This window comes from Capra hircus, chromosome 28 (genome assembly GCF_001704415.2).
Source record: "Capra hircus breed San Clemente chromosome 28, ASM170441v1, whole genome shotgun sequence".
Taxonomy (NCBI): Eukaryota; Metazoa; Chordata; class Mammalia; order Artiodactyla; family Bovidae; genus Capra; species Capra hircus.
This window is the reverse complement of record NC_030835.1, coordinates 32,439,059-32,465,223: the sequence shown is the minus strand read 5'-3', so window position 1 is coordinate 32,465,223 and position 26,165 is coordinate 32,439,059. Positions and strand designations below refer to the sequence as shown.

At 36.4% G+C, this 26,165-nt stretch overlaps 1 protein-coding gene across 1 annotated transcript; it reads right to left on the bottom strand.

Annotated features, from left to right (window-relative positions):
- Positions 385-17,253, bottom strand: LOC102171842 (zinc finger protein 33B-like). Its single transcript, XM_018042162.1, is given in 9 exon segments — positions 385-541; positions 3,277-3,384; positions 3,921-4,163; positions 4,165-4,749; positions 4,751-6,107; positions 15,895-15,990; positions 16,249-16,375; positions 16,595-16,647; positions 17,238-17,253. Coding segments are annotated over 9 exon segments (2,742 nt in total).

Genomic DNA, 26,165 nt, shown 5'->3' with positions numbered 1-26,165 from the left:
TCATTCAAGATCTGCTTCAGTATCATCTATAAGTTTAACCAAGAGCACTGATGAAGTGCCTGTTCCTACCCTCCTGTTCCTTCACTAAGATGACAAGAATCTGCTCCAGCAGAATCTTCACCATCAAAGATGACGTCTAAGCATTTAGATAGCCACCCAGCAATTCCTCCGGGGCAACCCATGCCAAAAGCCCATTCACCACAATATTCAGTATCAGATCAGACCTCTATTTCAGGCCCTCCTGAAAGCTCTCCCTTGTTACCTCCAAGAGAACCCATGAGGACACCTGATGTTTTCTTAAACTCACCACTATACCTCCAACCTCCCACTTTGGGGAAAAAAGTGACCATAGTAATGTCTTTGTCCCAAAGGGCCCTTTCCCCTTTACACCACCTCCTCCTCAAATACCTTCGTCACATGCCACAAGAAGGCATCTGCCATCACCACCAACACAAGAAGTGGACCTGCATTCCACTGCTGGGTCACCTGTTCCTTGATGACAAAGCACTTCTCAACATATTCCCTAAACTCCCTCCAAAATCTTACAAAAGGGAGCACACACCCATCCATGCACAGAGATGGACTACCACTGTTGGAGAATGACCATTTTTCCCAAGTTCCTCTGTACCAGGATGTATGTTTTCCTAGCCCAAATCCATTGCCGGTGGTGGATGCACTGAATGTGGCAGCATTGAGGGCTTAAAATGAGAACTCCAAACACTAATGACTCTACTTCAAGATGCAGTATAAGACAATAAATTTTAACCTAGATGTAATTACAAAATGGAAATGGTATGTGTTTAAAATACGGAAAGACTTATCTAGAGGAACTGGACAACTGATTGCACTTGAAAATCAAGTAAAGGGACATTTTTCCAGCCAGTAAGCAGAAATTCTCTTTTTGTGAGGTGATCTTTATCATTAAAGGGGTAGAAAACATAGTCTAGTGTCCAGCAGGCCCACAGGATGACAGCTTTTGTAATTCAAAATACTAGGCACTTTTTAAAAATAAATCTTAAACAGGGATCTTGAAATCCTCCTTTGTTTTTCTTTGCTTTTACATGTCCTCCTTTAGAATATTTTCTTAAAAATCATTCAGAGGACTGTGAGAAAAGGATGTGGTACCTGACATTACTGGAATCAAGGCCCAGCAATGTATTGCTGTTCTGCTTACAGATTATTACAGCAAACTGAATGGGTACTGAGGCTTCACCAAAGAAGTACTTCTATTTTTTAAGAATAATTATACCAATTTTATCAGAAAAGACCCTGATGCTGAAAAAGATTGAAGGCAGAAGGAGAGGGGATGACAGAAGATGAGATGGTTGGATGGCATCACTGACTTGATGGACATGAGTTTGAGCAAGCTCCAGTAGTTGGTGATGGACACAGAAGCCTGGCATGCTACAGTCCGTGGGGTCACAAATAGTTTGACACAACTGAGTAACTGAACTGAACTGAACTGATACCAATTTTAAGAACATTCCCCTACTCACCCTCCCTACACAAACAAAATGTGGTGGTCTTGCCTTCAAATGAGAAGTTTTATGTCATTAGCAATGACAGAAGAACTTTTAAAAATATGTAACTGTTAAGTATATGATTTATATTTAGGAAACTGTTAACTTATGCTAGATTGTCATTTTCCCTCATTCTTCCACAAAAGTTTACTGGTTTTCCATATTCTGGCTCGTGGCTGTCCCTCTAACCATACTATAGAAATGCAGTCACTCAGTTTGAAAGGAGCAGTGAACACCTTCATTTTTATTGCTGAGTGGTATTCTATTGTATGCATATATTACAATTTATTTATTCATTCATCTATTGTTTCTAGTTTTTTATTATAGCTGTAATAAACTTAATGTGTATTTTTGTGTAGACATCTGTTTTTATATTGATTGGTTAAATACTGAAGAGCAAGATTTCTGGGTTGTTACAGTTATTATATGTAGTGTCAAGCTTTTCTGACATGGTTGTTCCATTTTACATTTCGGTGAGCAGTGTGCAGGAGTTGCAGTTGTTCCACAGTTTCGTCAATGCTTCATATTGTCACTTTTTTATATAGCTATTCTAATAGCTATTTTATTTAATTGTGGTTTTCATTTGAATATCCCTAATGAATAATGATGTTAGGCATTTTTCACTTATTTATTGGCCACTGCATATCTTATTTTGTGAAGCATCAGTTCAAATCATTTGCCACTTTTTAGTTTGGGTTGTTTTATTAAAATGAATCCACTAAAGCAAAATATACCCACATGTATAAATACCAAAACCACACATTTGAAGACAAAAGCAAGTTGTATAAAACATTCTCACTGATATTACTTGTAAAACAATGTTATTACACATATATACATGCAATGATATATGTGCATTATTGTAAAAGTATAAGATGTGTGGGATCAGTATTAACCAAATTTAGAATCTGTGGAAGATGGCAATGGTTACAGTTTGCAGAATGGACTATGAAAAGCTTCCTGTGAATCTGGATGGGGGGCACTGAGGTCATATATACTAGAGTATTCTAGCCAGTACACCAGCTTCATTTACTCAATGTTTCTGGTTACTGAACATAGTAAGAGGAAGCAGAAGCAGTCTCAAAGCTACCTCTTGCTGATCCTGGCAACTGTTCTGATGTGTATCTAGTCCATTCTGAGATGCCCCAGAGGTAGGCCTGGGGCTGAACCAAACCATTATGCAGTACAGTCACCCCTCAGCATCTGCTGGGGATTGGCTCTAGGATATCTCTTCAAATAACAAAATCAGCTGATGCTCAAGTCTTTCACAGTAGGCCCTCCATACCCTCAGGTTCTGCATCTGTGGATTCAACCAACCACAGAACCGCAGATAGGAAAATACAGACATGCAGGAACTGTATTTGCATGAGTAATAACACCGTTGGGGTTTAAATTCATCAAACACATGTAATAACTCATGATGGGGAGGACCATGAGCTGACATATGTTTCTCCAAAAGTAAAACCAGAGACTTAGAAGATTATTCAATGTGTGCTTTTAAAAAAGCTTCACATTCCACAGTTAATATTTTTGTAAATGTCTATTTTCAGTTTTATTTCTATGAAAAATTTTGAAATTAGTACAAAACATAACATTTAAAAAGAGGAAAATTTGTGTCCATATTTCCTAAGTTGATAGACTTCCTTCAAAACAAACTTCAGCTATGATAAAATCTGAATTCTGTTAAAACCTTCACATTCAAAGAATCTTTAAGATTTCATCTCAGTATCAATTTCTTTGTTCAATAAAATGGCACTTTTTAAACATAGGCTGTATTATTGTGTGTGTTCTCTGGTGTAATTTTAGGCCTGAATTGTGACTGAAGGTTTTCCCATACTCATTACATTTATAGGGTTTCCCCCCATGTGAGTTTTATGGTGTTTGGTGACATCTGACTTAGGACAAAAGGTTTTCCCACATACCTTTCCCACATCCCTATTATTTGCCTGATATGCAATAAGTACAACTTGTGTATGAAGGTCTCAAAAAATATATAAGATGTTGACAGCTTTTCCCAGGTGTGGTATATCTATTAGTAGTGGCCAACTTCTGGAAGAAAATTTTCCCACATCTATTTGATTCATAAGATTATCTCCTACTTAAGTTATTTAATAAGCCTTAATTTATATTTCCACACACTCCCTACATATATTAGCAGGGTTTCTTCCACATGTATTCATTTAAAGTTGTCTTATTAACAATATTCATCACATTCATAGTAATTTCTCTCATGGTAACTCTTTCATTTGCTTTGGAATATGACTTAGAGTAAAAAATTTACCACTTTACATTAATAAGGGTCATGTCCTGTATGAATTTCCCACAGTACTTCAAGGTATGAATAGCTAGGTACTAAGATTTCTCTCATTGCTATTAATATATTTAAAAGATTTTCCCCCTGTATGTAATTTTGAATGTACTGTGAGAACTAATTTCTTAGAGGTTTCCCCAAATTCAGTACATTCATAGGCTTTCTCCCTTATGTGCTTTCTCTGATGTACTTTGAGACCTGAGTTGCAACTGAAGGTTTTCTGACAATGACTACATTCATAGGGTTTTTCCCCTGTGTGTGTTCTCTGATGTTTAGTGAGATCTGACTTATGATAGAAGGGCTTCCCACATTCATTACACTTATAAGGTTTTTCCCGTGTGTATTCTCTGATGTACAGTAAGGACTGATTTTTCAGAGAAAGATTTCCCACAACCGTTGCATTCATAGGGCTTCTCCCCTGTGTGAGTTCTCTGATGTGATCTGAGGACCGAATTGCAAGTGAAGGTTTTCCCACACTGATCACAGTAATAAGACTTCTCCCCTCTGTGTGTTCTCTTATGTACCATATAGTCAGACTTATAGTAGAAGGTTTTCCCACATTTTTTACACACATAGGGTTTCTCCCCTGTGTGAGTTCTCTGGTGAACTGGAAGATATGAATTTCTAGAGAAGAATTTCCCACATTCCTTACATTCATAGGGTTTCTCACCTGTGTGAGTTCTCTGGCGTTTAGTGAGATCTGACTTATTGTAAAAGGTTTTTCCACATTCATTACACTTGTAAGGTTTCTCCCCGGTATGTATTCTCTGATGTACCATGAGGATCGATTTCTCAGAGAATGATTTCCCACATTCATTATATTCATAGGGTTTCTCCTTTGTGTGTGTTCTCTGGTGTACTTTTAGGCCTGAATTGTGACTGAAGGTTTTCCCATACTCATTACATTTATAGGGTTTCCCCCATGTGAGTTTTATGGTGTTTGGTGACATCTGACTTAGGACAAAAGGTTTTCCCACATACCTTACATTCATATGGTTTCTCACCTGTGTGAGTTCTCTGATGTATTGTAAGGCATGAATTCCTGGAGAAGAATTTCCCACACTGATTACACTTATAGGATTTCTCACCTGTGTGTGTTTTCTGATGTATTGTAAGAACTGAGTTGCTTATGAAGGTTTTCCCACATTCACTACATTCATAGGGTTTCTCCCCTGTGTGAATTCTCTGGTGTACTGTGAGATATGACTTATGGTAGAAGCTTTTTCCACATTCTTTACATTCATAGGGTTTCTCTCCTGTGGGAGTTCTCTGATGAATTATGAGGTGTGAATTCCTAGAGAAGGATTTTCCACATACATTACATTCATAGGGTTTCTCTCCAGTGTGGATTCTCTGATGTAAAGTGAGAAGGGATTTCCTAGAGAAGCATTTCCCACATTCATTATATTCAAAATGTTTCTCTCCTGTATGTACTCTCTGATGTTTGGTGAGTTTTGACTTTTCACAGAATGCTTTTTCACATTCATTACATTCATAGACTTTGTCTCCTATGCACGTTTTCTGAGTTACATTAAGAACTGACTTCCAGAAAGGTTCCCCCAGGTTGTTACATTCAAATGTTCTCTCTCCTGTGTCAAGAAAGTTTGATCTGCTGAAATTATCCACTTTGTCATTATGTTCATAATCTTTCAGCTTCAAATGTTTCAAGAGAGACACCTTTTCAAAGGTTTTGCCATATTCATTAAACTCATAAAGACTTTCTCTTATCTTATGGACCATGAGAATTGAATAATTACAGAATGTTTTATCACATTCATTATGTTCATAAGGACCTTGTCTTCTGTGAGCTTGTTTATATGTGATGAAAACTGTCATCTCACAGAAATTTTCACCACATTCTTTATATTCAAAAGACTGCTCTACATGTTTAATTTTCTCATATGGAAAGAAGTCTTCATTTTGACTGACATACTTTCTATTCTTAATTAATTCATAAGGTTTCTCTCTTACATGAGCTTTTTCATGGTTAACATGAAGGAATAAGTTTTCATATGCACTGAGATCATCAGACTTCTTTCTTAAATAGTTTTTCTCAATAATTAATTCTGAAATATATTTCAAATTCATCCCACTTGTGTCACATTTACAGGGTATTTTTATGAAAGAAACTGGGTATGTGTTGAAATTAAACATTTTTCCTAATACATTACTTCTCTCTATAGTCAGTGTTTTGTTGTTGATAAATGGAGCTTGCCAGAAATGTCTGTTGTGCATTTCCTGACTCTGTTCCAGCTGGTTAACAATCCTGCAGACTTCTATAAATGAGCAAAAAACTGTATGTTATTAACTTTATTATAATTATGATAAACTTACCCTTATATACAAATACCCTTTCATATGACTGACTCAGTTTCTTTAAATAAGAGTAATACAAGATGTCTGTGTGCCCCATTCTTTTAGCTTAGAAGAAAGAAACAAAACTTGACACAGTGGAAATGGGGAATAAAAACTCAGAATAAAGACATCTACATTTGACAATGTTTACATAGGTAAATACTTCAAGACTTAATATGGAGGTTAAAAATAAATAAAAGCACAGTGAATAAAGGAAGACATATTTTAGGGAAAAAAGACTGAGTCAGGTCTGGGAAATGCAGAAAACCAGAAAAGAAATGAAGGTTAGTATATAAGAGTACCCTGGAGAGATATCAGAGGATTGACTTGATCTTTTGAAGGAAACAAATTAGACTTTATCTAATTTTCTTATACTTAATATACTATAGCTAAATCTCTATGCTTTACATGTTTCCAGTGTTTCTAGTTGAATTCTCTTCTTTAAATTATTTTAATTTTTATATATTATTATACTGTTAATTCCAAATTAAATTTATAGAAAAGCACCAATTTGTTCCTGCTTAAGAAGACCTGTAACAGCCTACTAACTTATCCCTCTACTCATGTGACTTACAGTCTACAAATGTCTACCAGGAATGTAAAATCAAAGAGACAAAAAAGATTGAAAGAGGGCCAGATCTATTTGTTTTCAGTTTTGGTATATTCATCTGATTCTCTAAGTTTCTGCAAAAGTTATCTTACCTACTATCAAATGCTAACTTTTCCTCATCTTAAATTTGCTGTGATGAATTTAATACATTAATACATTTTTAAAACTTCTAAACATATCTCTGCATTTCTGGGTTTTATTTATATTTAAAACCATGGAGGACCTAACCTAAAATAATTACTGATACTTATATTTATTTACCCTAAGAATTCTCAGCTAGACTTCACCTTATTATCTTCCTATTCAGTATGTCCAATACAACAACAATGACCTTACTCAAAAACCTGTCCAGAGCCCTTTGTCTCCAAGCACCATTAGACTAAATAGACTATAGGTACAACTCTAGGGGAAAAAATACTTTTTACCAACTATATTCATGTTGGATATCTATACTATCACTCCATAAAGCCATAATAAATATATTCTTTCTCAAAATGACAGACTATTAAGTTGCCAGAAATTGTTCAAGTTCAACCAAGACTTTCAGTAAATAGGCTTACATTTCTATTTTGGCTTTGCTCAGAACCTAAACATTAAACATCAGGGAAATTACACTGTGTCATATCTGTTTCCAAATAAATCTTTACAATATCTCTATAATTTCAAGTTATATTTACATTGAAATTTAAAAATAATTACATTCTGTACATCTAATTCTGTCACAACACTGAACAATACTCCTTTGTAGCATAAATACCCTCTAATAACTGCTAAAATTTAAAATATTCAGCTGTCTTTTTTTTCTCCTCCTTTTTCTAACTGTAACCTATGATTACAAGTAATTACCTCTGGTTTCCTTTGAGTACTGGAATTAGTGGTCCTTAACAAGCTGTGTGTTTTTCAAAACACAAATCTCAAGTTTTATTCAAACCTTTAATTTCTGAACAAGAATCTAGAGGTTTATAACTCAATATCTGAATTGAAAAGTTATTTTCTTGCAGTGTTTTCTGAATGAATCAATATGAAGGGCCTCTCATTCATCAGGAGTTACAATTAAGAAATGATCTAATATCTTATAGCTCAGTTGGTAAAGAATTTGCCTGCAGTGCCGGAGACCCGGTTTCGATCCCTGGGTTGGGAAGATCCCCTGGAGAAGGAAATGGCAACCCACTCCAGTATCCTTGCCTGGAAAATCTCATGGACAGAGGAATCTGGTGGATTGCAGTTCATGGGGTCACAAAGAGTTGGGCATGACTGAGCGACTAACACAACACACATAAGTTATATAACAAAATAAGATAGGCTCTCTTTGGAGAAAGCATAACATAGATAAGAAAATAGCCTCATTCAATATCCATACACTATCAAGAATCAGAATTTATAGCTGATAAGGCAAATCAAAACAAGCAAGAAATATTTCATAAAAGCTGGGGAAACAAAATCAAAATCAAGAAACAATCTAAAAAGGAAAGTAAAGAACAAAAGCTAAAAAATGTTAATAATGACAATAACAGGAAAATTAACAAACTATCACCACAACCCAGGCTCTGCTCCATGTACTTTCACATACTAATTCATGAGAATCATTAAGCACACAGAATCCAAGACACAGCTGTAGGAAAGGAAAGCATATATATGGATCATATTCAGGAAAGATTAAATGGGAGTTTAGCACTCCCAGTTTTGTTCCACAGAGATGAGATATAGCAGTATTTTAAGCATGATTAAAAGAGAAAAACTTAAATGTCATACATTACATTTTGGGAAAAAGGTAACTCAAGTTAATAACATGATATAATTTCATTTAGAAATTAGAACAAACTAAAAGAATATAGTTAGTGTTTTGGGTGGTCTCAGTGGAAAATGAGAAAATAAAAATATTTTTTAACACTTTTACAAAAGTATAACAATAATATCTGTAAGAAAGGATGAGAGAAAAATAAAATGATGATATGTCAGTTGTAACAGTAGAAGGTTCATGGAAGTGAAAGTGAAGTCACTCAGTCGTATCCGACTCTTTGTGACACTGTGGACTGTAGCCTACCAGGCTCCTCCGTCCATGGGATTTTTCAGGCAATAGTACTGCAGTGGATTGCCATTTCCTTCTCCAGGGGATCTTCCCAACCCAGGGATTGAACTCAGGTCTCCCACATTATAGACAGATGCTTTACCATCTGAGCCACCAGGGAAGATTGTGCTTTGTGAATGATGATTTCAACAGTAGTGCTTGCCATACTGGAGGAATTGGAGTATCCTGTGAGACATACTCTGCAGACAGGTAAAACACTGAATACTGCAAAAGCAAAAGATGCTAAAGACAAATATCAAGTCACTAAAACCTGATGTCTTATAGATTATTTTATTTTTGAAGATCCAATGTGACAATTTTACTTCTGATTGGTAAATCTAGTCCTTATACAATTATGGTCATTATTATATCACATTGTCGGTCAAATTTTACTTTCTGCTTTATATCTGTCAGCTTTACCACTACTTCTACTGTACCTTTCTTCCTTTGTTTTAGACTGATTTGGTTTTTTGTTATCTTTTTCATTTTCTCCTCTATACAACTTTGAAGGTTACACACACGTTTCTCCACTTTAGGTGGCTGTCCCTTAAATTTTGTCATTAATATTTAACTTAAAATCTAAAGTGATTCTATAATCTGAATCTCTTTTTCTAACAGAAGAATCAAATGCAATTTGATCAACTCCCAATTCAATTATGAAACTGTCTTTTAGTATATCATAGTCTTTTTTAGCCTTACAAATTAGGTATCATAATTATTTTTACCCATATATTGCTTAGACTTACCCATAAGTTTACTAATATATTGTTACTTACCACTCCTCTCAAATATTCTTTGGTTTCATTTTCTTTCTCTTCCTGTAGTATCTCTGTTACAATTTTACTAACGAAATTGTACAATAAAAGGTATTGCTTCTATAATTTATTTCACGACCAATCCAAATGTAACAATATATCCTGACAAAGATTCTCTCCTTGACTAAATTTTAGTTAAGCTCCTCTGAGACCTATTCTTGACTAGGTCTCAACCTTGGCCTTTTGTGTCTGTTTCTCCTGAGCAGTTTTAGCAAGAATCCTTGTCAGTCTAGGGAGAATCTCCTCACCCTTGGTATTTCCTCACCCAAAGTTCCTCATGTTTCAACCTTGATATATAAACCCTTAGCCTGAATTTAGCAAGAATTCTATAAGGTCAGTTTAGCAAGAATCTCCTACCCTTGATGTTAACTCTTAGTAATTTTCTATTCACTTACCCCTTCACTCTGTTGGCTACAAATCTTCAGCTGTCTTTGCTGTATTTAGAGTTGAAGTCAGTTTTATTTAAAAAAAAAACCACAAAACTTTATCCCCTTACTGCAATAGCTAATGAATAAAATCTATATTGCCTTTAACTAGTATCTGGCTTTATTTCTCTTAGACAAATCTCATTCTTTAAAAAATAGTTTCCAGAGTTCATTATTCTAGATTGACACTTTTTTTTGTTCCTTCAATTTAGATGTCTCTAGCAGTGTCTCACACCACCCTTATGGCAGAAAGTGAAAAGGAACTAAAAAGCCTCTTGATGAAAGTGAAAGAGGATAGTGAAAAAGTTGGCTTAAAGCTCAACATTCAGAAAACTAAGACCATGGCATCTGGTCCCCTCACTTCATGGGAAATTGATGGGGAAACAGTGGAAAGTGTCAGACTTTATTTTGGTGGGGGGGCCTCCAAAATCACTGCAGATGGTGATTGCAGCCATGAAATTAAAAGACACTTACCCCCTGGAAGGAAAGTTATAATGAACCTAGATAGCATATTCAAAAGCAGAGACATTACTTTGCCAACAAAGGTCCGTCTAGTCAAGGCTATGGTTTTTCCTGTAGTCATGTATGGATGTGAGAGTTGGACTGTGAAGAAAGCTGAGCACCGAAGAATTGATGCTTTTGAACTGTAGTTTTGAAGAAAACTCTTGAGAGTCCCTTGGACTGCAAGGAGATCCAACCAGTCCATTCTAAAGATTGGTTCTGGGTGTTCTTTGGAAGGAATGATGCTAAAGCTGAAACTCCAATACTTTAGCCACCTCATGTGAAGAGTGGACTCATTGGAAAAGACTCTGATGCTGGGAGGGATTGGGGGCAGGAGAAGGGGATGGCAGAGGATGAGATGGCTGGATGGTATCACCGACTTGATGGACGTGAGTTTGAGTGAACTCCAGGAGATGGTGATGGACAGGGAGACCTGGCGTGCTGCAATTCATGGGGTCACAAAGAGTCAGACACAACTGAGCGACTGAACTGAACTGAACTGAGCAGTGTCTCATTCCTTAGGAGGCAATGTGATTTTCCCTCTGGCTGTTATTAAGATTTTCTATTTTGGAGAAGGAACTGCTTTTATGGAATGCATATTGAATCTCTTCTATTACTTGTTATTTACTTCAAATTTTATGTCAGTTTCTTCTTGCTCATCTTTCTCATCTTTCTGAATATAATTTTAGCAGTACCTATTCTTCCTTAAGATTACTCCAATTTGTTTACCTCACTGATTTTGTTTCAACTGTTTTCTGAATTTGACATCCCATAATTGTTTTCTACCTTACTAGCATATTTCTTCGGAGAAGGCTATGGCACCCCACTCCTGTACTCTTGCCTGGAAAATCCCGTGGACGGAGGAGCCTGGTATGCTACAGTCCATTGGGTCACGAAGAGTCGGACACAACTGAGCGACTTCACCTTCACTTTTCACGTTCACGCATTGGAGAAGGAAATGGCAACCCACTCCAGTGTTCTTGCCTGGAGAATCCCATGAACGGGAGAGCCTGGTGGGCTGCCATCTATGGGGTCGCATAAAGTCGAACACGACTGAAGCTACTTAGCAGCAGCAGCAGCATATTTCTTGAATTCTTCTATCACAGAAGTAATTGATGCATTCTCCTATTTAAAATTCATGGTTTAATATTTTATAATGTTTCTTATGTACTTTATAACTACTATGATCATACTGCTGCTGCTGCTAAGTTGCTTCAGTCATGTCCAGCTCTGTGAGACCCCATAGACAGCAGCCCACCAGGCTTCTCTGTTCCTGGGATTCTCCAGGCAAGAATACTGGAGTGGGTTGCCATTTCCTTCTCCAATGCATGAAGTGAAAAGTGAAAGTGAAGTTACTCAGTCATGTCCGACTCTTCAAGACCCCATGGACTGTAGCCTACCAGGCTCCTCTGTCCATGAGATTTTCCAGGCAAGAGTACTGGAGTGGGTTGCCACTGCCTTCCCCCTATGATCATAAGACAACTCTATCTAATCTGCTACTTTTGTTACCTTTTCCACCCCTTTTTTCTTATAATTGTCTTGAATAAATTTGTGCTGGTTCCTTTTTGATTATTCAGCTTCAAAGAACATGAGCTTTTTAAGAAACAGCCAACTAGACAAGATTTACTTGGGAGAGGGAATAGAGCCATGTCTTAGGCCAACAGGATAATTCCTTATGAACAAGTGCTTTACACACATACCAGACTCGGTATATAGATCAACTCAGATCTCCATTCCTTTCTCAACAGAGTAGCAAATGGTTTGCTCTGTTGGTAATCATGGAGTCAGGGTTGGCACCACTGCAGCTACTGACTGAGGAATACCAAATGTTGTGCTGACTTCACAGAGACTACATTGCCTAAGGAGCTAACTGGAGCCATGAAGACTCTGGCTTCCCCAGCAGTTACCTAGAGAGGCTGTCTGATATAATCCATAAGTGAGAGGGAGTTAGAAACTCTACAGACCAGTCTTATCTAATGAGAAAGAGGAACAAGAAGACAGAAACTTCCCTTCCACCTCTCTGGCAGACTGTTTGAGGTCACAGTGGCTCACATGAAGACTATGAAGTCTTGCTGACTGTGAAACCAGAGGTGCTTATCATAGAGCCACAGCTAACTAGGTAATGGCCCCTTTGTACCTACCATTCCTCTTACCAGCCTTACTCCTCATTTTCTCATTTTTTAAGGTGGTCTGTACATGAGTTTGAGAAAGCTCCAGGAGTTGGTGATGGACAGGGAAGCCTGGCGTGCAGCAGTCCATGGGGTCACAAAGAGTTGGACATGACTGAGTGACTGAACTGACTGTACATCCTAGCTAATTACTATCAAGTAAGTTTTTGCTTTAAATTCAGTGTTCTAGGATTACTTAAATACTACATTTTAAGTTTATTAACCCACATTTAGGTGTCTGAGAGGGTTTTTTCCCCCCCACAAACAGAGTCTTTTCTTACATTGTTAGAGAAATAAGAGTACCACTGAAAAATATGGTTTAAGTATCTGTTTCCACACTTAGCCCTAATGAGTCTGCTTTGCAGAATCAAACTGTATCCAAAGTTCTACCTCCCTGGGTGCCACATTGTGGTTAATCTAAAGATTTAGGTTTCACACCTCAAGAGTACTTACTTGACTTTGTCCCCAAAAAGTACTTTGCCAATTTCTCTTACTAAGAGAAATGCTTTTGTTTTCCACCCATCTGCCATAAATATACTCCCGCTTGAGTTTTTCAGTGATTTTGACACTTTTATACTTGTGCTGATTTGCAATTTTAGATATTCTCTAATGTCATAAACCGAATTTGTATTGCTCATTTATATTAATGATTCTGGATGACCTGAAGGCAAGGATGGAGAAAATGCTGACTTCACACATCCTTCTTCAAAGAAGTTCACTCTGTCCTTTAAATATTATCTTCACTTAGCTATAGGATACCACATTCTCCACCCAATCTGCAAATGCTTCTTCTCTTTTTTCTGCTGAGCCATCTCATTCTCATGTCTTCTGAAAGGTGGTGTCGCAGGGTATAAGCCTTCAGACCTTTCGAATATGTGCATTCCTCCTCCTAAGGACAGATGTTATCTAATCCCTTAGCTTTAAATACTACATTTTGAAGCTTTAAATACTACATTTTGAAGCTTTAAATACTACATTTTGAAGCTTTAAATACTGTGATAGCTGACACTTTTCAAATAAATACCTACCACCTGGACTCTTTCCTAATCTACTTCTGCTTGTATAACCAAATGCTGATTCACAAGTAAACCTGGATATTTTATAGTCACCTGAAACTTGATGTGTGCAATTTAAACTCCTATTAACTCCTTCCAAACTGTTTCTCCCCATTTTTTCCCAATCTTGGCAATTGGTGCTCATTGATCCAGTTTTTCTGGATGAAATCCTTGGACTCTTTCTTGACTCCTCTTTTTTTCATATTCCTTGTCCAATTCAACAGCAAATCTTATAGGTTCCCACCTTCAAAATACATCCAGAAGCCAATCACTTTTATTCTTCCTCACCACTTTCAACCAAGGATAAGCTACCGTCACATTTACACAGACAGAAATACTATTCTGATTGATGTTCTTGCTTTCAGCCCTCTTCCCCCAATATTTTCTTCACTCAGCAGTTAGAGAGATCAATTTAAGCACTGTTTATAATAGCCAGGACATGGAAGCAACCTAGATGTCTATTAGCAGATGAATGGATAAGAAAGCTGTGGTACATATACACAATGGAGTATTACTCAGCCATCAAAAAGAATATATTTGAATCATTTCTAATGAGGTGGATGAAACTGGAGCCAATTATACAGAGTGAAGTAAGCCAGAAAGAAAAACACCAATACAGTATCAGTTCAGTTCAGTTCAGTTCAGTTCAGTTGCTCAGTCGTGTCCAACTCTTTGCAACCCAATGAATTGCAGCATGCCAGGTCTCCCTGTCCATCACCAACTCCTGGAGTTCACTCAGACTCACGTTCATCGAGTCAGTGATGCCATCCAGCCATCTCATCCTCTGTCGTCCCCTTCTCCTCCTGCCCCCAATCCCTCCCAGCATCAGACTCTTTTCCAGTGAGTCAACTCTTTGCATGAGGTGGCCAAAGTACTGGAGTTTTAGCTTTAGCATCATTCCTTCCAAAGAAATCCCAGGGCTGATCTCCTTCAGAATGGACTGGTTGGATCTCCTTGTAGTCCAAGGGACTCTCAAGAGTCTTCTCCAACACCACAGTTCAAAAGCATCAATTCTTCGGCGCTCAGCCTTCTTCATAGTTCAATTCTCACATATACTAATACGTATATACGGAATTTAGAAAGATGGTAACGATAACCCTGTATGCAAGACAGCAAAAGAGACACAGATGTACAGAACTTTTTGATTCTGTGGACGAGGGAGAGGGTGGGATGATTTGGAAGAATGTCATTGAAACATGTATAATATCATATAAGAAATGAATCACCAGTCTAGGTTCGATGCAGGATGCAGGATGCTTGGGGTTGGTGCACTGGGATAACCCAGAGGGATGGTATGGGGAGGGAGGTGGGAGGGGGTTCAGGAGTGGGAAATTCTGTACACCTGTGGCAGATTCATGTAGATGTATGGCAAAACCAATACAGTATTGTAAAGTAAAAAAATAAAATAAAAATTTTTTAAAGAATAAAAATAAATAAAAGACATATCAATGTATGTTGCTTACTGGGTTAAATTATGCCAATGGCTTCTCATCTCACACAGAATAAAATCAAAGTCCTTATCATGGCCCAAATGGCCCTACATAATTTGAGCTCCCAGTACCTTTACAATGCCAACTCTTACTACTCATTGCTCATTCATTTCCCCCAATCCAGAGTGATATTTATGTGTCCTCAAACACATCAAGTACATCCCTGCCTTAGTAGACTGACATTTGATGTTACCTTTGCCATCAAGACTCTCCATGATTCTCATTCTCATTTTATTCAAGTTGATATCATCAGAAAGCCCTTCTTGATATCCTTTCTAAAGTATTACACTCCATCATTCTTACCCTTCTCAAGTTCCTTGGTATTTACTGGCATATTTTATGTATATACATGTGTTATTGTTTGTTGGTTGTCCTTCTCTCCCTATCAGAATGTAAGCTCCATGAGGTCAGGGACAAAATTCAGTTCACTGATGTACTTCCAACACCTAAAACCTGAGTGATGCTCGTGGGTACTCAATATTTGTTAAATGAAAAAATGAACATATGAGCAACAATTAACAATAAAAAGAATTCATACCTGTCACCAGGTGCCCTATTTAACACACCCTAACTCACCTGGGTAGCTCTGGCTTGGAGACTCTGCCTCTAATACCCATGGCTGCTCTCCTTGTTCCAACTTGAAGATCAGTTCTGGTTTAGGGATGCAATACCCTGTGAACAGGAAATGACATGGGAATTGGGATAGACTCACAGGTTTTAGGGCTTCTGAAGAAAACAGAAAATGAAACTTCAGACACCCATTTCAAACTTTTACTAGAAAAAGAAAAACATTCTTTATAGTGTTTCAACAATCCTTCTAATCACCCTAAATCTGAAGCCTAAATATGATCAAATCTAAAAAAGCTCCCACAGAATTTAGCAATAAGCAAGAATGTGCAACTAGGAATCTACATGGAAAACAACCCCTACCCACTGAGATGAGGTGACTATAGTTCTCCAGCATCACATCCCTGTACAGGGTCCTCTGATCAGGGTCCAGCTTCTGCCATTCCTCCTGAGTGAAGCCCACAGTTACATCCTCAAATGATAAGGATCCCTGAAATAGCACATTTGTGTTCAAATTCAAGTAATCATAACTGGAAGACATGGAAAATATGCATGAAGTGGTTATACTGTTCACTATTCAGAATTAATAAAAATGTGTGTGATGTCTACTTTTGCATTCTACTTGGTTGGAGAGAGAGATATCATAATAGATATTCCCTACTATTGTTATAAGTTATTGGTGCCTGCAAGCCATAAAGAACTCTCCTACTTTGAGGGAATCTGAAGACAAGGCAATGTTACTTTTATCAAGGTACATATAATCTGAAAACAAACATACATACATATAACTACAATAAGAGGTTATTGCAGTGAAAAGATGTGCAAAGTTGATAGAGGTTACAAAGGGGACAAAAGACCTATTCCTGCTATTAGGGTAGGTTTCACTGAGAAGATTAAAAAAATATTAGAGTAACATTCATGAACATAGGGCCACAGCATAACCATGTATGCATCTAAAATATATAGTTAAAAGAATAACAATTAGCACATAAGAGAGTGCCATTCAGGACTATGATAAGATAAAAAGCTATAGAGGTACTCAAGGAATGAGTTATTGAATAATTTTGGACCTAACACCTGAGAATAGGGGTGTCCAAAATATCTGGTTACTCTTGCATCTGGGAAATTTATTTACAAATTTATGATTTAGAAAAAAATGTAGGTAGGTACCTGAATATTTACTTCCCATAACTGAACAGACTGTTTCACAGTTTTCACCAAGAGTAGATTCCATCTCAAGAAACCACTTTCTTTGCTCATTTATAAGAAGCAACTCCTTATCAATAAAGTTGTACCAAGAGATTGGAATAATTCAGTAATATCTTCATGCTCCACTTCTGATTCTAGCTCACCTGCTATTTCTACCATATCTGCAATTACTTACTCCACTGAAGTCTTCAATTCCTCAAAGTCATCCATGAGGGCTGAAATCAACTTCTTCCAAATGACTGTTAATGTCGATACACAAACCTCTTCCTATGAATCAGAAACATTCCTAATGGTTTCCAAAATGGTGAATCCTTTCCAGAAGGTTTTAAACTTACTTTACCAGATCCATCAGAAGAATTACTATCTATGGCAGCTAAAACCTTACAAAATGTATTTCTTAAATAATAAGATGTGAACAGCAAAACCACTCCTAGATCTGTGGGCTGCAGATGTTGTATTAGTAGGCATTGAAAACAACATTAATCTCATTGTACATCTCAATCAGAGCTCTTGGATGACTAGGTGCGCTGTCAACGAACAGTAATATTTTGAAAGGAATTTTTTTTTTTTTTCTGAGCAGTAAGTCTCAATAGTGGGCTTAAAATATTTACCAAACCATGTTGTAAACCGATGTGCTGTCATCCAGGCTCTGTTCTTCCATTTACAGAGCAAAAGCAGAGAAGATTCTTAAGGGACCTAGGACTTTTCATATGTCAAATGAGCACTGGCTTCAACTTAAAGTCAACAGTTGCAATAGCTCCTAACAAGAGAGTCAGTCTGTCCTTTGAAGCCAAGCATTGACTTCTCTCTAGCTATGAAAGTCCTGGATGGCATCTTCAAATTTTAAAAAAATTTATTGACATTTTAATGATTTTTTTAAAAAGATTTATTTATTTTGATGTGCTGGATCTTAGGTGCAGCACATGGAATCCTCACTGTGGCATGTGGTATCTTTTAGTTGCGTTATGTAAGAAATTTAGTTGCAACATGTGAACTCTTAGTTGTGGCATACAGAATCTAGTTCCCTGACCAGGGATCAAACCTGGGCCCCCTGCATTGGGAACATGGAGTCTTAGCCACTGGACCACCAGGGAAGTTCTGTCTTTTTCTGGTTTAAGGCTGTTTTGTCTACAATGAAAATCTATTTAGTATACCCACCTTCACTAACTACCTTAGCTAGATCTCCTGGATAACTTACTGCAGTTTCTACATCAGCACCTGCTGCTTCACCTTGCACTTTGATGGTATGGAGACAGCTTCTTTCCTTAAACCTCATGAACAAGTCTCTGCTAACTTCAAACATTTCTTCTGACGCTTTCCTCACCTCTTTCAGCCTTCATGGAATTGAAGAAAAGAGAATTAGGTCTTCCTCTGGATTAGGTTTTCATTTAAGGGAATGTTGTGGCTTGTTTCATTTTCTATCCAAATCACTAAAACTTTCTCCATATCATAATAAGGCTGTTTCACTTTCCTAACATGTGTGTGTTTACTGGAGTAGCACATTTAACTTCCTTTAAGTACTTTTGTTTTGCATTCACAACTTGATTAACAGTTTGGTGCAAGAGGCCTAGTTTTTGGTCTGTCTAGGCTTTCAACATGCTTTCCTCACTAAATTTAATCATTTCCAGCTTTTGATTTACAGTGAGAGATGTCTCAGGGAATATGGAGGCCTGAGGAAAGGTAAAGAAACTGGGAAACAGCTGGTTGGTAGAACAGCCAGAACACATACAATATGTAAGTTAATCTTACATGAATGTGGTTTGTGGGGGTCCAAAACAATTACAATAGTATCATCAAAGATCACTGATCACCATGACAAATATAATAATAATGAAAAAGTTGAAATATTGTGAAAATTACCAAAATATGACACATTGATATGAAGCGTGCATGCTTTTGGAACAATGTGCCAAAGACTCAATGCAGGGTTACCATAAACCTTCAATTTATTTAAAAAAATAATAATGCAGTATCTGTTAAGCGCAATAAAGCAAAGCACAATAAAACAATGTATGCCTGTATTATACATGACAATGAAAAAACGGAAATGACAAGTGTCTTTCAGTAAAGAAATGGAAAACTAAAATGTGGTATGGTCTCATAATAAAACATTATATGGCTTTAATAAATAAAGTATTAATCAATTTGGACCAATCTTAAATAAATATTAGAATTTTTTTAAAGTCCCTCGGTGACTCTAGACAGATATTATCTTTGCCTCCCCCTCACTTCTGATGGTAACCAGCAATATGTGACAATCTTTGGATTGAAGGTGCAATACTCCAATCTCTGCTTAACTGTCATCAGTGTTTTCCCTATTTGTATCTATCCTGGTGATACTGTGATATAGTAAGGATTATATATTCTTGTCTCTGGCAAGAAGAAAGACATAATAAAAATTAGAGAGATAAATAAGTAGAGTATAAAAATAGAACAAACAAAGTCAAAAGTTGCTTCTCTGAAAATAAATCAACAAAATTAACAAACCTTTAGCCAGACTGACAAAGAAAAAAGAGAAAAGACTCAAAATATTAAAATCAGAAATGGAAATACTTTTACTGACCTAACAGAAATAAAAAGAAAATAAAAAGACAATACTACAAACAATTATATGTCAAAAAATTAGAAACTTAAATGAATAAATTCTTAGAAACACAGAAGTAACCAATTGACTCAGGAAGAAATACAAAAAGTGAATAGCAAGCAAAGAGATCAAATCAGTAATCAAAAATCTCTCAACAAAGTAAAGTCCAGAACCAGATGACTTCACCGGTGAATTTTAGCAAACATTTAAAGAAGAATTAACACTAATTCTTCCCAAACTCTTCCAAAAATAAGTGGAAGAAATATAGTTGACCCCTTAAAAACACAGGGGTTAGGGGTGATGACCTCAGTGCAGTTAGAGTTGGCCCTCCTTATCTGTTTCTGCACCTGCGGACTCAACCAGCTGTGGATTGTGCAGTACTGTAATATTTAGCACTTAAAAAATCTACATGAATGTACCTATGCAGTTTAAACCAATGTAGTTCAAGGGTAAACTGTAATTCTTAATTCAATAAGCCCAGTGTTGATTACCCTAATATTTAAGCCAAATAAAGGAATCACAATGAAATGAAATTACAGGTCAATATGCCTTATGAATATAAATGTAATATACTCAACAAAATACTGTAAGATTGAGTCCAAACAACATATTAAAAGGGTCATGGGGAATTTGCTGGCAGTCCAGTAGTTAGGACTCTGTACTTCCACTGCAGGAAGCACAGATTCGACCCCTGGTAGAGGAACCAAGATTCCACAAGTCGTCTGGTGCAGCAATCAGTGAATCATGAATCACGATGAAGGAGAATTTATACCAGGAATGCAAAAGCAGTTCAACATGAGAAAATCAATTTAATATACTAAATAATGATGAAAAATCCCCACAAATTGCTCAAGTGAAGCAGAAAAAGCATTTGACCACATCAAAAATCTTTTCAGGATAAAATCACTCAATAAACTAGGAACAGAAGTGAACTTCTCAACATGATAAAAAAGGCATGCATGAAAAACTCACAGCTAACAATATTTAAGGGTAAAAGACTGAAAGCTTTCCCACTTAAGTGAGGAATAAGACAAGAATATTCACTTTGGGCACTTCTATTCAACACTGTAAAAGAAGTTCCAGCTAGAGAAAATCAGGCAATAAAAAGAAATAAAGGCATCCAAATTAGAAAGAGTAAAGTAAAACTATCTCTATCTATAGAACATAATCCTATACACAGAAAATCCCAAAGAATCCATCAAAAAACTATTAGAGCTAATAAATTCAATAAAATTGTAGAACACAAGATTAACACAAAAAACCTCTGTTGTTTTACTATACAATGACAATGAACAATCCAAAAGTAAATTAAGAAAACTACTTATGATAGCATCAAAAAGAATAAAATACTTCAGAACAGAGTTAATCAATGAGGTACAAGACTTGTATTCACTGAAAATTACAAAACTTTGTTGAAAGAAATTAAAGACCTAAATAAGTGGAAGGACATTCCTTGTTCATGGGATAAAATACTTAATATAGTCAAGATCACAATACTCCCCAGGGTTTCACATATTTGATGAAAAATCCACTGGACTTTTTTTTTGCAGAAATGGACATGATCTTTAAATTCACACAGAAATGTAAGAAACCTCAAATAACCAAAACAACCTTGACAAAGAGAAACAAATCACAGGACTAACACATCTTAACTTCAAACCTTGCCACAAAGCTAGAGAATCTAAACAGTATAGAACTGGCATAACGAAACACATATAAATCCAGTGAATGAAACTGAAAGTCTGGAAATAAACCTATACTTACCAGGTGGGGCTACTGGTAAAGAACCCACCTGCCAATGCAGAAGACATAAGAGATGTGGTTCAATCCCTGGGTTGGAAAGATTCCCTTGGAGGATGGGATGGTAGCCCACACCAGTATTCTTGCCTGGAGAATCTCATGGAGAGAGGAGCCTGACGGGCTACAGTCCATAGGGTTGCAAAGAGTCAGATATGACTGAAGCGATTTAGCACAAACCTATACATCTCTGGTCAACTAATTCTCAACAAGAGTACCAAGGCCATTCAATAGAGGAAAAACAGTCTCTTCAGCAAATGGTGTGGGGACAAGGAGATATCCACATACAAATAAACAAGATTGGATCCCTTCTTGTTATAGATGCAAAATTAACTCAAAGACCTAAATATATGAGCTAAAACTGTAACACTTTAGAAGAAAACATAGTAAATCTTCATGATCCTGATTTGGCAACAAGTTCTTAGATATGACATCAATAGCACATACAACAAAAGATAAATATATAAACTAAACTTCATCAAAATTAAAATCTTTTTTGATTCAAAGTATATACAATCAAGAGAATGAAAAAACAAGTCAAAGAATGGGAAGAGATACTTTAAAATCATATCTGATGAAAGCCTAGAACTCAAAATGCTTTGATAATAAACAACCCAATTTAAAGATGGACAAAAGACATGAATAGACATGTCTACAAAGTAGATATAGAACTATCCAACAAGCACATAAAAAGGTGGTCATTGGTTACTAAGGAAAAGTAAGATATGACTTCACATACACTAGGAAGGCTATAATAAAAAAAATGTAGACAAGTGCTGATGAGGATGAGGAGAAACAGGAACTCGCATACATTGTTAGTAAAAATGTAAAATTGTGCAGCCATTTTACAGAAAAAGTTTAGTGGTTCCTCATGCAGTTAAAAATTATTAACACAGGACCCAGCACTTGCACTACTAAGCCAATACCACAGTTGAAAACAGGTTTTCTTTCTTTTAAAAAAAAAATGAAATACAATTACTTTAATGAGAATATTCAAGACAGGAAAAGATGCAGTGATACAGGGAGTAGACAGGTTTTCGAACATGACAGCAGCACTATTCACAATAGCTATAAAGTGTCTATTAATTGATAACTGTATAAACAAAATGAGGTACATCAATACAGTGGAATATTATTGAGTCACGAAAAGAAATGAAATCTTGGTAAAAGGATACTATCAGCTATAAAATGAAAAAGGTCTGAGGATCTAATGTATAACATGGTGACTATGTTGATAACACTGTACTATATAACTGAAATTTGCTAAGAGAGAAATATCTCATACACAAAAAAAGATAAATATGTGAGGTGGCAGATGTGTTTACTAAATGGGAGGAATTCTTTCATATCAAACTGTCATGATATACAACTGAAATATTTTACAATTTTGTTAATTATACCTTATCAAAGCTGGGGGAAGGAATAAAGTCTGATACATACAACAATATGGATGAAACTTGAAAACATTATATTAAGAGGAAGACACAAAAAACACATATTGTATGGTTACATTTATATAAAATAGCTAGAAGAGGCAAGTCTTTAAAGTCAAAGGATAAATTAGTGGTTGCCACTGGGGTAAAAGGGGAATAGAGAATGACTTTAAAGGGTATTAGGTTTTATTCAGGGATGATGGAAACGTTCTGGAACTAGATAATGATGATGCTTGCACAACACTGTGAATGTATTAAATGCCATTGAACTTACACTCTAAAATGGCTAAGTAGGGGACTTTGAGGTCCCGTGGTTAGGACTCTGCTTCCACTGCAGGGAGGAACGGGTTTGATCCTAGTTAGGGAACTAAGAGCCTGCATGCTGTGTACACAGCACAGCCAAGAAAAACTAAAAACTAAAATTAAAATGGCTAATTGTTTCTGTGTGTTTAAACAATATATATTATTGGTGACTTTTACTGACCAAATTCTAGCAAATGATGAGGAAGAATTCATTCTGCAAGAAGGAGACTGAAATTTGATTATGTGCAGAAATGTCTTCTATTAACTGAACACTACATATCGAGCAAGATAGAGAATTTTATAAGTTTATTATAAGGACATGCAGTCAACTTATTCTGTAGATGTTCTAACAAGTTTTATCCAGGAGTGGGGAAAAAAAAAAACATCCTGTAGACAACAGAAAGCTGTCTACACAAGCATCAGTAATATGGTCTCGTGAGAAACCTCATTAACTGAGTTTTACTTGGGACCATTATTTGCATCCATTGAAGAATGATTTCAGGCATTTATTTCATGGTTGCCACCAGAAAGTTGTTCATCATTTACATGAAAAGAAACAAAAGTTGTTTTTTTTTTTTTTTTTCAGGTTTCAATGCCAGAAAGTCTTTAGGTTCCAAAAGGAATCAGGCAGCTTTATTCACATGATCAATGAAAGCCATGTAACACAGAGTCTAATTTTTGGCCATGACTACCAGAACAGTCAGAAATATTTGCAGCTCACTCTGATAACCACATAACCTCTTAGAGAGAGAGAGACAGACTGAGACAGAGAGAGAGTGTGTGTCTCCTTGCCAACTCTGCTCTAGTGACCTACTATTCCAATGCTACTGGCCTGGAAAGGTTAATATCACCATCACCTGCAATCTCAGGCCTCATTCTGGATTTTACAAACTTTCCAGGTGATTTTAATGCACATTAAAGTTTGAGGACAATTATGCTAGACTGTTTCCCTCAGGTTCATTTGATATATTTCTACTGTTCTGTTTCAAGTCTAGGAGTCATTAACCTCAAATACAATATAAAACAAACTGTAGAAAGACTTGCAACAACTCACACAGAATTTCTTCATATTTGGCTGGTCTTGGAAAAATGCTGAAATCTCTGAAGGTATAGCTGGAATAGAAAAAGAGGAATAAAATCATTAGAGGTACAGATTGCCTGCAACTCTTGGATTTGCATATTTAAATAGCTACAAACATCACCTGGTTAAAATGCTTCTCTGTGAAGGACTATCCTTTACATCCTGGAGAAGGGGCAAGAAGGGACATATGGAAAAAGTATCCACATGTCTATGTGTGACTGTGATATGGTCCTGCAGATATTGGGTGTGAAAAATTTTCACTGGCTGAATGAAATTAGTTTCTACTTTTTAAAAACAACATATGTAGCTCTTTATTTGAAAGAAATTTAAAAATTATAAGGAAATTGGTTAAATTACAATATTCTAAATGAAGGAACACTAAGCCTTCATTAAGTTATATAGCAAATATTGTAACGTACATGGTTATTTTCTTATTTACTACTTGAAACAGAGAATTCACCCAAAGCTATAAAAAAAGGGAAGGAGGTACTTTAAGGTAACATTACTTATTAAGTGTTTTTCCAATGTATATGTATAGAAAAATAACAAGGACTTACTGTATAGCACAAGAAACTATATTCAATATCTTATAATAACCTAAAAGGGAAGAGAATCTGAAAAAGTGTGTACACACACACATATATATATCTACACACATATGCTTCACGGGTAGCACTAGTGGTAAAGAACCCACCTGGCTAATTCAGGAGACATAAGAGACATGGGTTCTGGGTTGAGAAGGTTCCCCTGGAGGAGGGCACGACAACCCACTCCGGTATTCCTGCCTGGAGAATCCCATGGACAGAGGAGCCTGGCAGGCTACAGCCCATAGGATCACAAAGTGTTGGACATGCCTGAAGTGACTTAGCAAGGATGCAACTATACATATATATGTGTTTGTGTATGTGTGTATATATAGGTAAATACATATATAACTGAATCACTTTGCTATACACCTGAAGCACTGTAAGTCAATGATATTTTAATTTCAAAAATCAAAAATTAAAAAAAAACCATTAAAATGGATAAAAGTAAAAAAAGTATGTATAGATCCTCAAAAAGTTGCCTTTTAATAAATGTTTTACCAGTGATGATGCAGCAGCCACTGGCCTGGGTATCAAGAGACTCAACATATCTTCTTGGCTCTGCCACTAAGACAAAACCAGGGAAATTCACTTGCACCCTCAGGACCAATTTTTCCCAACTTATTAACAAGACAAATAGAAAACTCTTCTTATACTGATGTGTGTAAGAAAATCATCAGAATATTTTTAGATGCCAGATTCACTATGATAAGAGCTCAAAATCTGGGACCAGTGAGTGAAAAATAGAGTAGGGTTAAACTGTGGCTCAGATCATGAACTCCTCATTACCAAGTTCAGACTCAAATTGAAGAAAGCAGGGAAAACCGCTAGACCATTCAGATATGACCTAAATCAAATCCCTGATGATTATACAGTGGAAGTGAGAAATAGATTTAAGGGCCTAGATCTGACAGATAGAGTGCCTGATGAACTATGGAATGAGGTTCGTGACATTGTACAGGAGACAGGGATCAAGACCATCCCCATGGAAAAGAAATGCAAAAAAGCAAAATGGCTATCTGGGGAGGCCTTACAAATAGCTGTGAAAAGAAGAGAAGTGAAAAGCAAAGGAGAAAAGGAAAGATATAAGCATCTGAATGCAGAGTTCCAAAGAATAGCAAGAAGAGATAAGAAAGCCTTCTTCAGCAATCAATGCAAAGAAATAGAGGAAAACAACAGAATGGGAAAGACTAGAGATCTCTTCAAGAAAATTAGAGATACCAAGGGAACATTTCATGCAAAGATGGGCTCGATAAAGGACAGAAATGGTAGGGACCTAACAGAAGCAG